The sequence below is a fragment of the Pundamilia nyererei genome, unplaced genomic scaffold, assembly GCF_000239375.1.
Source record: "Pundamilia nyererei isolate P.nyererei 1_Seehausen unplaced genomic scaffold, PunNye1.0 scaffold00372, whole genome shotgun sequence".
NCBI classification, from domain to species: Eukaryota; Metazoa; Chordata; class Actinopteri; order Cichliformes; family Cichlidae; genus Pundamilia; species Pundamilia nyererei.
The window spans coordinates 62,374-74,379 of NW_005187773.1; the positions used below are offsets into that span (position 1 = coordinate 62,374).

General features: G+C 45.9%; 1 protein-coding gene across 1 annotated transcript; it reads left to right on the forward strand.

Annotated features, from left to right (window-relative positions):
- The first annotated feature begins 207 nt into the window (after positions 1-207).
- On the forward strand, positions 208-9,359 carry naglu (N-acetylglucosaminidase, alpha). Its single transcript, XM_005752681.2, has 6 exons — positions 208-803; positions 3,551-3,698; positions 3,984-4,130; positions 4,260-4,345; positions 6,693-6,949; positions 7,148-9,359. Exons 1-6 carry the CDS (start codon positions 391-393, stop codon positions 8,350-8,352), a joined length of 2,256 nt encoding a protein of 751 aa, XP_005752738.1. The 5' UTR covers positions 208-390; the 3' UTR covers positions 8,353-9,359.
- The last annotated feature ends 2,647 nt before the right edge of the window (positions 9,360-12,006 follow it).

Sequence of the window (12,006 nt, forward strand, 5' to 3'; positions counted from 1 at the left end):
ACTTGTCTATTTATCCAGCATATCTGTTTCTACACTGATTTTCTGAGTGCTTGATGTTTGTTGTATATTTGCTGCTATGACCGCTGTGAGTCTGCTGAGCTGTGTTTAAAGCGTCGGTGCCGTCGGTAACACTGGCTTTAACAGTTTAACAGTAACTCGCACAACACTTCTCTAAGTTTACTGTCATGTGACAAACTGATCACGTGCCAAAAAGCTTTCAGGAAACAACACTCGATTGGCTGACAGTCAACGGAGGCCGCAGCGCTTTCTCTGATTGGCCAGCAGGCTTTTGGTAAAGCGACGCTTCCGGGTTCTCCGCAAATAGACAAATAAACTCGTTTTTAAACTTATGCAACGGTGGGAAAGTGTCTCCCGTGGACAGGGCTCAAAATGTCAGGCGGAAGCGGCTGCTGCTTGGCTCTGTTGCTCGTCTGGAGCCTGTGTGTGAGCGCACGCTGCAGGTTTCCTTCTCTGGACCACATCAGACCGAGAGCCAGCGACCGAGCGCAGGGCAGAGCGGTGACCGAGCTGCTGAGGCGGCTGCTGGGGAACAGATCGGCCGAGTTCATCGTGTCGATCAACGGGAGCCTCTCCAACGACAGCCTGGACGTGTGCGAGCTCAGGTCCACCAAAAACAACAAGGTCGTCGCCACAGGCAGCACCGGGGTGGCCGTGGCCTCCGGGATTTATAATTATTTGAAGTATTTTTGCAACTGCCACGTTTCCTGGTCCGGGAATCAGCTGGATCTGCCCAGACCTTTGCCAAAGCTCACCGGCGTCCTGCGCATCAGCACCCCGCACAGGTCAGTGACCCGCACCGTCCTCACAAAGGTTTCTGCAGGCTTACAAGAGACCTGCGAGGGACCCGTTTAATGCGCCAAGTCCTTACAAAGGTTGGTGTCAAAGCCCTCTGTGACTGTCTCACCTGGTTAGACCGTGTGTCCAAACTGTGAGCAGCTCACGTTTCATTTTCATGTCAGAGACAACAAACTGACACTTCCTGACCTCACACACAGCAAACAACAGGAGGAAAGAAAGTGTGTGTGCTTTCCCCACACAGACATCGGATCAGCTGTAATGCGTTTAGACCCCCAGAACTTGAAGTGTGGGCAACATCTGCTACATGAATTGAATCTTTATTTTGAACGTGGTACAAAAAAAAATACAACCACATAGAAAAAAAAAGAGACAAACAAACAAAACAAAAGGAAAACAAAGAAACCACAACTTAAAAAAAACATGCATTTTAAAAGAATTCTTATTTTAAAGGTGAAATGTTTGTCTCACTCCTAGAAGTGTGTGTTTTGTGAGTATAGTGAGAGTATAAGAAGCTATAAAACATTATTTCATTCACAGGTCATTGGCTACGTGACTTAAATATTTTTAGTTTTCCCAAAATAATGGCCTGGTCCCTACAGAGGGGGACAGAGGTTTTAGGCCGCTGCACTCATAGTGTCACAGCTCCATTAACATGTAACAGGAAGGTAAACAAATCTCAGTCTGTCAGTTCTTTATTTGTTGTTGACACAGCCATTGTCCACTTTTTACTTTACTAGAGTTTTTACATTTTTAATTCACTATCTATTTTAGACTTGGATTAAAAAAACAAACAAAAATCCTCAAACATGTCATGTCACATTTTCCCGTTCAGGTTTAAGCTCCATGTAGTCACAGACAGCTGGTTGGGAGGTTCACCACTGGTGATGTTACAGAGCATCCCATTCCTGCTGTCAGATGAAATTACAGTTCACATGTACATAACTAAGAAAAATGTTTTCCCACCAAATCCACTTCACACCCGTTACATTGGATGTTCACCAGCTCCTCTCAGTCGTTCATGGGAACTGCTCTCCACAGAGTGGACCTGTTGCAGTCACAGCCCCCGATGGCATCACGACAGTCGATGGTTCTTATAGTTCTCCGTCACCTAAGAACAATTGCACATCGAGTGCTTTTGTGACAGGTTCAAACTACACACAGGACGATGCCGGGGTACCGTCTCAGCCTGAACAAACCCGGGTGCATGAGAAATGGAGCATTGTCACACATTTGTCATTGTTTTCTCTGAGCACTTGTACTGCCGCTAGGCCCTTTAAAGGACTCTCCTTTCAGTTGTCTGTTGTGCATTAGACCCGCATCAGCTCACTGCAGCTATGTCATGTGCAGAGTGGCTGGGCTGAACCATCGGCAGCATGTGTGGTTCAGTTTGTTTTGCTCATGTCTGTAACATAGTTGTGGGGAGCAGTGTGTAATCCTTCAGCATCATACAGGGAGTGTCTACACCCAGGCCTCCACTCTCACTTCACTGGAACAGTTGAAGTGTTGTAGCTTTATTTATGTGTTTTTCTTTTTGACTGTTCCTGTTTAAACTTCAGTGCTATATTTAAGCACCGTGTTGTGATTTGGTGCCCTGTAAATAAAATTGAATTATATGAAAAGTTTATATGTTGGTGTTGTAACTCTGTACTTCATGAGTGGCTTTGAATCCAACCGCTCACAAACAGGACAGCTGAAGGAATGACAGTGAACGATGCTGATTAGGTCTGGACTGTATGGACTCAAGGAACAACTTTGTACTCAAAGGTGTTAACTGTTGTTCAAGACAGTGACAGACTGGTGACCTGTCCAGGGTGCGACCCTGCCTCTCACTCTAATACTGTAGGTGATAGGCTCTAGCCTATTAGGCTGTATTACCCAGTTTTAACCCTGAGGTTACCTGGATACCTCCAAATCCCTCCTCCTAGGACAGCCAGGCAGTCAGAAACACAACAGTTTGCAGCCACCTCTTTCTCCAGGTGTTTTTTTTTTTTCTTCAACAAATCAGCATTGTCAACCACTACAACAATGCACTTGCAGTGTTAAGTTGATGCACACCTTCAGACTTTGGTGCCTCCCTTCATTCTGCTGGAGAACTTTGAGTGTGAGGAGAGCTGCAGAGTGAAGGAGGGGCAGGGCTGTGTGATTTAGAGTATATTTTGAGGACACATAAATAGTATTACAGTTTTACTGATTAACTGATTAACACAAACTGTATTTATCATCATGTCTTTAAAACATGATATAGAGCTCAGCGATCATATTTATCAAGCAGAATAGTTTGGCTTTACAGGTTATTGGGAAAAGAACCCGTTCTAATACAGCAATAACACTGCAAATTATCAATCACACCATCCATCACATCAAGCTTCCACTTATCGTTTTCAGGATCCTATCCCAGCTGTCATAGGGCGAGACAGGTTGGCAGTCTGTCGCAGGGCCAACACACAGGGACAGACAGCCATTCACACCTATTTAGATTTTTCACCAACCTATCCCCACAAACTGCATGTCTTTGGACGGTGGGAGGAAGCCAGAGTACCCGGGAAGAACCCACGCAAACTCCACACAGAAAGACCCGGCCTGATGGTGGAATTGAACTCAGGACCTTCTTGCTGTGAGGCAACAGTGCTAACCACCGTGCTATAATCACACCATTATACTACATTTGTATTATATTTCTGTATTAAATAAAATGCATTTCTAAGCCACATATTTGTGTATTTGTATCTAGATTCCGGTACTATCAGAACGTCTGCACCTTTAGTTATTCCTCCGTGTGGTGGGACTGGCCGAGATGGGAGAGAGAGATTGATTGGATGGCACTGAATGGAATCAATCTGCCGCTGGCTTTCACTGGCCAAGAAGCCCTGTGGCAGGAGGTGAGGAAGTCTGAAAGTTCAGCTATGTTTTTTTTCTCTTCAGCTCTTGCAATGATATGAATCAGGACTAGATCAGCTTTTGTACTTCAGTTCTGTAGTGTGTTTAACAGCTGGCTGGCATAATTCTCTGAGCAGTACGGGGAAGAAGTTAAAGTTGGAGGAGAACAGGCTCCGCCAGAAGCCAGTACATATGACGTCTAGGAAACTTTGCTTAACACTGAAATAAGTTGGGACTAGATACAAAATGCTGACTGAGTGTTTTGAAGCTGCTCTTGTTGTTTTTAGGTTTACCGTGCTCTCGGGTTAAACCAGTCAGAGATAGAAGAGTTCTTCTCCGGTCCGGCGTTCCTTGCCTGGAACCGTATGGCAAACTTGTTCAAGTTTGGTGGACCTCTGCCGCAGTCCTGGCACGTGAACCAGCTCTACCTTCAAGTAATCAAACCTCAACACAGCAACATGTCAATGGACCAAAACCATTTGTGTTTAAACCAAGTTGAATGTACGCTGAGACGCTGCTGTGGACTCAATCATCTCACATCACTTTTTCCTCACTTTTTCCAGTTTAAGATTTTAGAGCGGATGAGATCCTTTGGCATGATCCCCGTGCTGCCGGCCTTCTCTGGAAACATCCCCAAGGGAGTCCTCAGGTCACTCTTCTTTATGTCTCAACATCATTTTCTGCTCTGTGCCACAGCAAACTTAGTCTTATAGGTACTTACAGCCAAACCAGTGCTACCATTAATAATTACAAGAACCAGTCTGATTGGCTGCGGGTATTTATTTTTCTTACAGATGTGTGATGATTATCTGCCGTTACAGCACTGGGACTAGAGTGTGGGGCAAGTTAACATGAAAAGTGTTGATAGGAGTGAGACGTTCTGCAACTACTAACCATCAACTTGACCAGTTAATTTAATGAGCAATGCAGTCTGCCTGTGTGTTCATGATGTTACTGTTACTTTGCCACATAAACAGTATTGTTGAGGCTCAAAATAATAGATTTTCTGGGGTTAATTGTGATTTGAAGTACAAATGCTGTAAACTCAATAAATATAAAAAGTGGATAAAAATAGACTGTGAAGAAAATGGCCAGTACCTCCTGACATGTAGTGAAATATTATCAAGAAGACCAAGCATCACTAATTTTACTTGAATGTAGTTAAATCTAGTCCGTGTTTGCTGTTACTGTCCTTCTGACAAACTGATCTTTGTTTCTCTGTTACACCGTCACTGAGTCTTATTCTTACCTTGTGAAAGAAACAAGTACACATGCAACATACATCGCGTTTATCTAACATGCGCAGCCATCAGTTTTGTGCTTACCACCATACGCATGCTGGTAATGCCACATGTAAGGAAACACAGTGATCTCGACCTGAGGCTGAGAAAGCTCTGAGGATGTTGTGAGGCAGGATTCACATGGATGCGTTTCAGGCTTTGACACGCTCGCTTCTCATTCGCTTTGGTTGGAGTGACGTCACGAGCTGCCAAACTGAACTATGGATCCGTTGGTCCGCTTTGCTCATGCTGTTTAACTTTGGAAGTGCCAGCCAATCAGAGCACACGTGTTTTTATTCAAACACACAAATGCAACTGCTAGCCAATGAAATCATGTTATGCAAATATCCCGAGACAGTCATTTGGCACCAAAACCCAGCAGACATTGATCATTGCAGTAAAAGTTACTAACAGGTCGCCACCTGGGTGACTATGGCCCAGGTGGTAGAGCGGGTCATATACTAATCCACAGGTTGGTGGTTCGATCTCAGGCTCCTCCTGTGCCAAATGATTCTTGGGTGAGATGCTGAATCGTGACGTGTCTGTGTGAGTGTTAGATAGAGGTTAACTACAGAAAAAAACACTGGGTGAAGGTATTTGTGACCAGAGGGGAGCAAAAAGTTCTTTGAGTGCTCAAGTTCAGTAGAAAGGCGCTACAAGTACCAGACCATTTACCTTCGTTAAAATGAAATGGTCTGTATAGCGCTTTGCTTAGTCCCTGTGGACCCCAAAGCGCTTTACACATCCACCCATTCACACACTGGTGATGGCAGCTACATGTAGCCACAGCCACCCTGGGGCGCACTGACAGAGGCGAGGCTGCCGGACACTGGCGCCACCGGGCCCTCTGACCACCACCAGTAGGCAACGGGTGAAGTGTCTTGCCCAAGGACACAACGACCGAGACTGTCGGAGCCAGCGCTCGAACCGGCAACCTTTCAATTACAAGACGAACTCCCAACTCTTGAGCCACGATCACACCTTGCCAAATGTGTTTGTCACTAGTAAAGTTAGGAATATTAGGCGTAGCATTTAATGAACCCTCAAATTCATCTCAGCTAGCCTGTTTTAAACACACTATACCACCGTCTCTTATAAAGAAGGTTTCTCGTCTGTTTTTGAGCATTTCATGTTGGAATTAAATAATTACATTTCATCAAAAGCGGCAACAATTCTGAAACTCTGGATATTTTCCACTGATAAAAAGAACCAGACCTACCACACAGTACGGTAGGCTCCATAACAGATCATGAATGTGTGCCTGGGTTAGTCCACTTACACAGCACGATGGATCCAAAATGGAGTCGCAGTAGATCTGATTTCCCAAATCATGCCATCTGGATCCATGTTGGATCTGTAGTTTGTCCCAGCACAATCTGTATTATTCAAAAATGATACAGAAATATGTCAAATCTAGCTGCCCGAGATGTAGATATAAGAAAGCTCAGGCATTCTTATAACATGCTTGCCTTTACTGATGAAGCTGCCTTTTTTCCATTTATTTTCATCTGCACTGTGTTTGTCTTGTTTATCTCTGTTTTAGAATTTAAAAAAAGAAACACTTTAATCACTTTTTCCTGGTAGTCAGAATTGTTTGAATTGGTTTGTTAGTTTGTCCTGTAGCAGCAAACTGCATCTCTGTGTCCGTCAAACGTATTTCATGTAACCACTCTGTGACTAGAGAGTTAGTATTGCTGCTGCTTGCTTGTGTTTCAGGCTGTATCCAGAGGCCAGAGTAACCAGACTGGGGCCATGGTCTCATTTCAACTGCAGCTACTCATGTTCGCTTGTCTTAGATCCACAAGACCCACTTTTCCATCACATTGGTTCCCTGTATCTGTCCCAAGTGCTGAAGCAATTTGGGACGGATCACATTTACAGCACAGACACCTTCAATGAAATGACTCCACCCTCCTCTGACCCCGCCTACCTGTCTGCAGTCAGTCGCTCAGTCTTTGCCTCAATGACAGCAGGTGAGTGTTTGAATCAGCTGCCTGAACCGTGACAATTTCTGTGTCCAAGTACAATAATTGCCCTAGTTTGTTGCCCCACGGATGACCTGTTGTACAATTTTCTTGCACAGACAGTTTGCTAAAGCTCCCTGCTGATTTTGAGCCATGTTCAAGAGCTGGTCTATTGTCTGGCCCTTATCCAAATGTTTTTCTCTCCAGTTGATCCCCAGGCAGTCTGGCTGATGCAAGGTTGGCTGTTCTTCAGCGATGCAGCGTTCTGGAAACCAGCCCAGATTCAGGCCCTACTACACGGAGTGCCCCTTGGACGGATGATTGTGCTGGACCTGTTTGCAGAGACCGAGCCAATCTTCTCCTACACAGAGTCTTTCTATGGGCAGCCCTTCATTTGGTGTATGTTGCAGAACTTTGGGGGCAACAGTGGGCTGTTTGGTACAGTTGAGAGCATCAATTCAGGCCCTTTTAAAGCCTTGCATTTCCCAAACTCCACCTTAGTAGGCATAGGCATGACACCAGAAGGCATTGAGCAGAATCCTGTGACGTATGAACTGATGAGTGAGCTGGCTTGGCGCAAGGAGCCAGTCAACTTGGCCAAGTGGGTGTCGCTCTATGCCATACGTCGCTATGGCAATACACAAGAGAGCCTGACTGCTGCATGGAGGCTCTTATTTGCCAGCATTTACAACTGCAGTGACCCACACTACCGAAACCACAACCACAGCCCACTGGTCCGCAGACCATCCTTTCACATGAACACTGGGCTTTGGTATGACCCCGCTGACTTGTACAAAGCTTGGAAACTCATCATGGATGCAGCTCCTTCTCTTATGTCCAAAGAGACATTCAGGTACGATCTTGTGGATGTGACACGGGAGGTGCTACAAGTACTGACTACGTCCTTTTATCGAGATATTGCAGATGCTTTCAAGAAGCAAAACCTGTCAGAGTTGCTGACTGCAGGTGGTGTGCTAGTCTATGACCTCTTGCCGGAGCTCAATCGATTGCTGAGTAGCAACCGAAACTTCCTGTTGGGGACGTGGCTGGAGCGAGCTCGGTCCCTCGCCGTGGATGACAAGGAGGCGCAGCTCTATGACATGAATGCCAGAAACCAGATCACTCTCTGGGGTCCCAGTGGTGAGATCCTGGACTATGCCAGCAAAGAGTGGGGGGGGCTCATTGAGGACTACTATGCCCAGCGATGGGGCCTGTTTGTCCAAACGTTGGTGGAATGCCTGAACAGCGGACAACCCTTCAAGCAGGCTGCCTTCAACCAGGCGGTATTCCAAATAGAAAAAGGATTCATTTACAACGGCAGAAAGTACCCGACCAAACCTCAGGGAGACACGTACGAGATCGCTTATAGGATCTTCCTCAAGTACTTTCCACAGGCCCTAAACAGACTATAGTGAGCAGAGAGAACATTTTTGAAAAACTTGCAAGTAACAGCTTGAAGAATGTGTTTGTCCACTTTCAGTCGTCCTCGGCTGTCCCTGAACAAACTGCTTGGGTTTACAGGAACAATCTGTTTTTTGCACACTTACTGAAATCAGCAACGGGTGGTTTTGTCTGTTCTTGGAAGATTATTTTCACGTTATGCTCAAACTGATCACATTCCCAATAATGCTCCGTATCAGAGGAGGAAGTATCAGATCTCTTCTCGACTGTTTGAGGTGTTCTACAAACTCTGTGGTACTGTTTTAGACTGAACACATCGTAAGGAAAATGTTTCACATATTCACCATTTCAGATTAATACGAGAAGACTGACAGGAATCTCCAATCTGCGCTTCAATTGTAGAAAGTCTGGATCTGTCCAATCCAGTCTGCATGCATAACCTGCTGTGTGCCTGAAATGCGCACTTCAGTGTCCCGCTACTGTTAGTGAGAAAATCTAGCAAGGAAGTAGAAGCACATTTAACACACAATAATGTGTAGTTATAGTTTCAACTGTAACGCAGACACGAGTCTGATCTCCATCTTTAGTCGCACAGAAAGCAAATCTGAATATTGGACATGTTAAACTTTAAGTGAATAATATGCTGTTTTTAGAAACTGACTCTGTTATGCATTAGTCTGAAGTTAATTTGGATATTGTGATTTTTTTTTTTCTTGCTTTTTCTAAACGACATGAGTGACAGGAATATGTTTTATAGAACTGACATTAAGTAGAGACAGAAGAAGAAGGCCAGCATCCTACTTATAGAACTGTTTGGGTGCTTCAGACGCTGTTTAACAACCACCTCCTGTATTTAGAGCTCCTGCTAACATGTTCAGTTAAACGTAGTAATAATCCACAAAGGTCTTCCAAACAGATGAATTTGTATTTAGCAATGAAGGATAAAGCTGACAAGCTCATGTATTCTTGTCTGAATGATTATTCTGATTAAAAAAATATATTTTTATATCAAAATAAACACCTGTCAGACTTCGACATGTCAAAGGAATCGGTTACTTTTTCAGAAAAACAGTTGTGTTCATCACATTGAAGATGTTGATCAGAACTGACCCCTCGAAGCGTAGATCACAGGACTCGGCCTGTGCAAAGGTGCCCCAGAAACAGTCCAGCACAAAGTAGCAGGACGTGAGCTGCAAGCTTGGGCACGGTACACTGCCTTTATGACCATTAAAAAAGCTGGTGGAGAAAGCATTTAAAATGGAGCATAAGTTAAAAATTTAACCCCGACTGAAAAATACTTTGTGTGTATTTCAGGAGCTGCATGAAACCATTTATAACATTTCTCATTAATGAAGGCATCTTTTAAATATCTCTGAAATGTGCAGTGACTCTCACCGGTCCCCAGGACAGCCCCCAGCTGGCTCCCCAGGCATGGCGTCAGACCAGGTGGGGTTCTCCCAGATAATGGACAGAGAATCCCGAGTACTGGAGCCCTCCCTGAGGTCCCTGCCACAGTATCCTCGAGGCTTGACGAGGATGTCGCCTTCAGGGGCCACTGCTGCCTGATTTTCAGGACCAGGATCAGAAATCCCGAAGTAAATTATGGGTTACAGCAGGCAGCACGCTAAATGGTGCATGCGCACATACAGACGAACCCTCTGACCAAACTTTACACAAACATCACTTGGGAAAGACATGTCAAGCGCGTCCATGCTCACAGGTGTACACACAAGTGATCACACCCACAAACTACACCCTTTTTGGCTCCTACCTCAAAGCACACTGTGTTCTGTTGATCTTATGTGCTGCACAATAATGTTTAATATTTAGTATTTACTGTCATATTCCCATATATCATTGTGATGTTGTTTATTCTATTACTCTTCTCTTCTGCTTGTTTTCTTTTTTCTTTCTCAGCAGGTGATCCAGGTGATTGATATATGCTTTTTTTTTCTTTCTTTTTTTCTGCTCATTCTGTTGGTTTTTGTTTTTTGCCCTTCTCCCCCGTCCCTCTTCTCAGCTGTTTCTCTTTCTCTCTTTCTTTCTCCCCTTCTTTCCCCCAGTCAAGTCTGTCCCGTATTCAGTAAGTGAAAATAAAATAAACAATAAAAGGTGAATCAAATGGACCATTACAGCAAGGCTGGGATGGTCAATTTGGTAAAGTAAATCCGTTGGGCATCTTTCTTTGCCTTTAGACAAGAATTCTGATGCAAAAGAGCCAAACAGGACAGGCAAAAAAAAAAGAAAAAGGAAAGACATGTCAGAGAAGTAGGCTGATAGGGAAACAACAACGAAAATACATAACATGAGGTGAGAGGAGGAGAAAAAAAACTACACTCAGACTGAGCTCGTACTGGGAGAACAGAAAAAACACCCCTGCACAAAAAGCACATGACTGTCAATACACCACAGAAACACAAGACAAGCAACAGGGGCGGGTAAAGGTGAGAGAGAGCCGGTGTAGACAAGCATGTCTGCGCTGGTCCAGTTGACCGCCATCTGCCCCGGGAGGGGACAGGCATCGAAGGCGAAGACCAGGTATGACTGATTGATAATACTTCATTTATCCCAAGGGAAATTGTTTTAATGCTGCCAGACGATCCGGCGCTACCATGAGCACCCCTTCCAACTATACATAGAATACATAAACATAACATTGGGAACACAGGTCAGAGGTACGAAAAAAATATTGCAGGCAGTCGAGGCTCCTACCGCCCTGCACTGATGGTCCCCTTCCTGCAGACGGTTTGCTGCCATGCATGGCTGAGAGCAGATTGCCTGTGGGCCCCCCTGCCCCTATTGGATCTGCCTCTGGTCACCCCCCTAGGGCTTCCTCCTGGGGAGGGCTGCATGTCCTAAAAGGGAGGTGAGGGTGATGGACTCCCTGTTGGCTGAACTACACAGGGCCATGGTGACCCAGGCTTGTCTATCCAACACGACGGCCATCTTGTCGCTCCACTTGCGGCACTTGGCTCGTCAGTTGCAAGCGAGTCCTGGGGACCCAGAAAGTGCAGGGGAGCTGGTGGCTGCTACCTCGCACATACTGTATCCTCGCTCATGAAAGATCAAACCATAGCTACCGGCTGCTCCTTAGCCTCATTCTGGATGGCACGCCACCACCTCTGGCTGTCACAGTCCTGGCTCTGGCAGGACAACCGGGACTACCTGATGAGGCAGCCGGTTGACCCTACAGCCATATTCAGACCAGTGGCGACCCAGCTCCTGCAGCAAGCTACAGACAATCGCCATGCTGCTCAGGAAATGTCACGGGGCTTGCACAGGCATTCGGCCAGAGTGGGGAGGCCCTGAGCTTCATAGATGCTGCCCTAGCTCCAGCTTGGGGCCCTGGAGATCTCAAGCCCCAGCTGAAGGCTTTGATAGATGCGGTGGCCGCGAACAAGGGAGGCGGGGAGGACGTGGAGCCAAGGCTTAGCCATCCTCCAGCTGCCATCCTCCAGCTGCCCCCCTCCCTCCTGACATCTCTTTGAGCCAGGCCACCTAGCCCCCTCCCGACCCCAGCAGGGAAAAACTGGTAACACCTCTAGCAAAGGGAGCCATACGCGAGGTAGACACTGGGGACCATGAAGCAGGTTTTTTTCACCCGCTACTTCATGGTCCCCATGGCCAGCTCCCCCGCTGACCCCAGTAGGCACCCCCATACTCCG

What these genes read in the sequence shown, in the direction of transcription:
- naglu (XM_005752681.2), top strand. Translation starts at nt 391, where the DNA reads ATGTCAGGCGGAAGCGGCTGCTGCTTGGCTCTGTTGCTCGTCTGGAGC. An exon ending in CGCATCAGCACCCCGCACAG is followed by an intron (nt 804 to 3,550) that starts GTCAGTGACCCG and finishes ATTTGTATCTAG; the next exon opens with ATTCCGGTACTATCAGAACG. An exon ending in ATCCCCAAGGGAGTCCTCAG is followed by an intron (nt 4,346 to 6,692) that starts GTCACTCTTCTT and finishes CTTGTGTTTCAG; the next exon opens with GCTGTATCCAGAGGCCAGAG.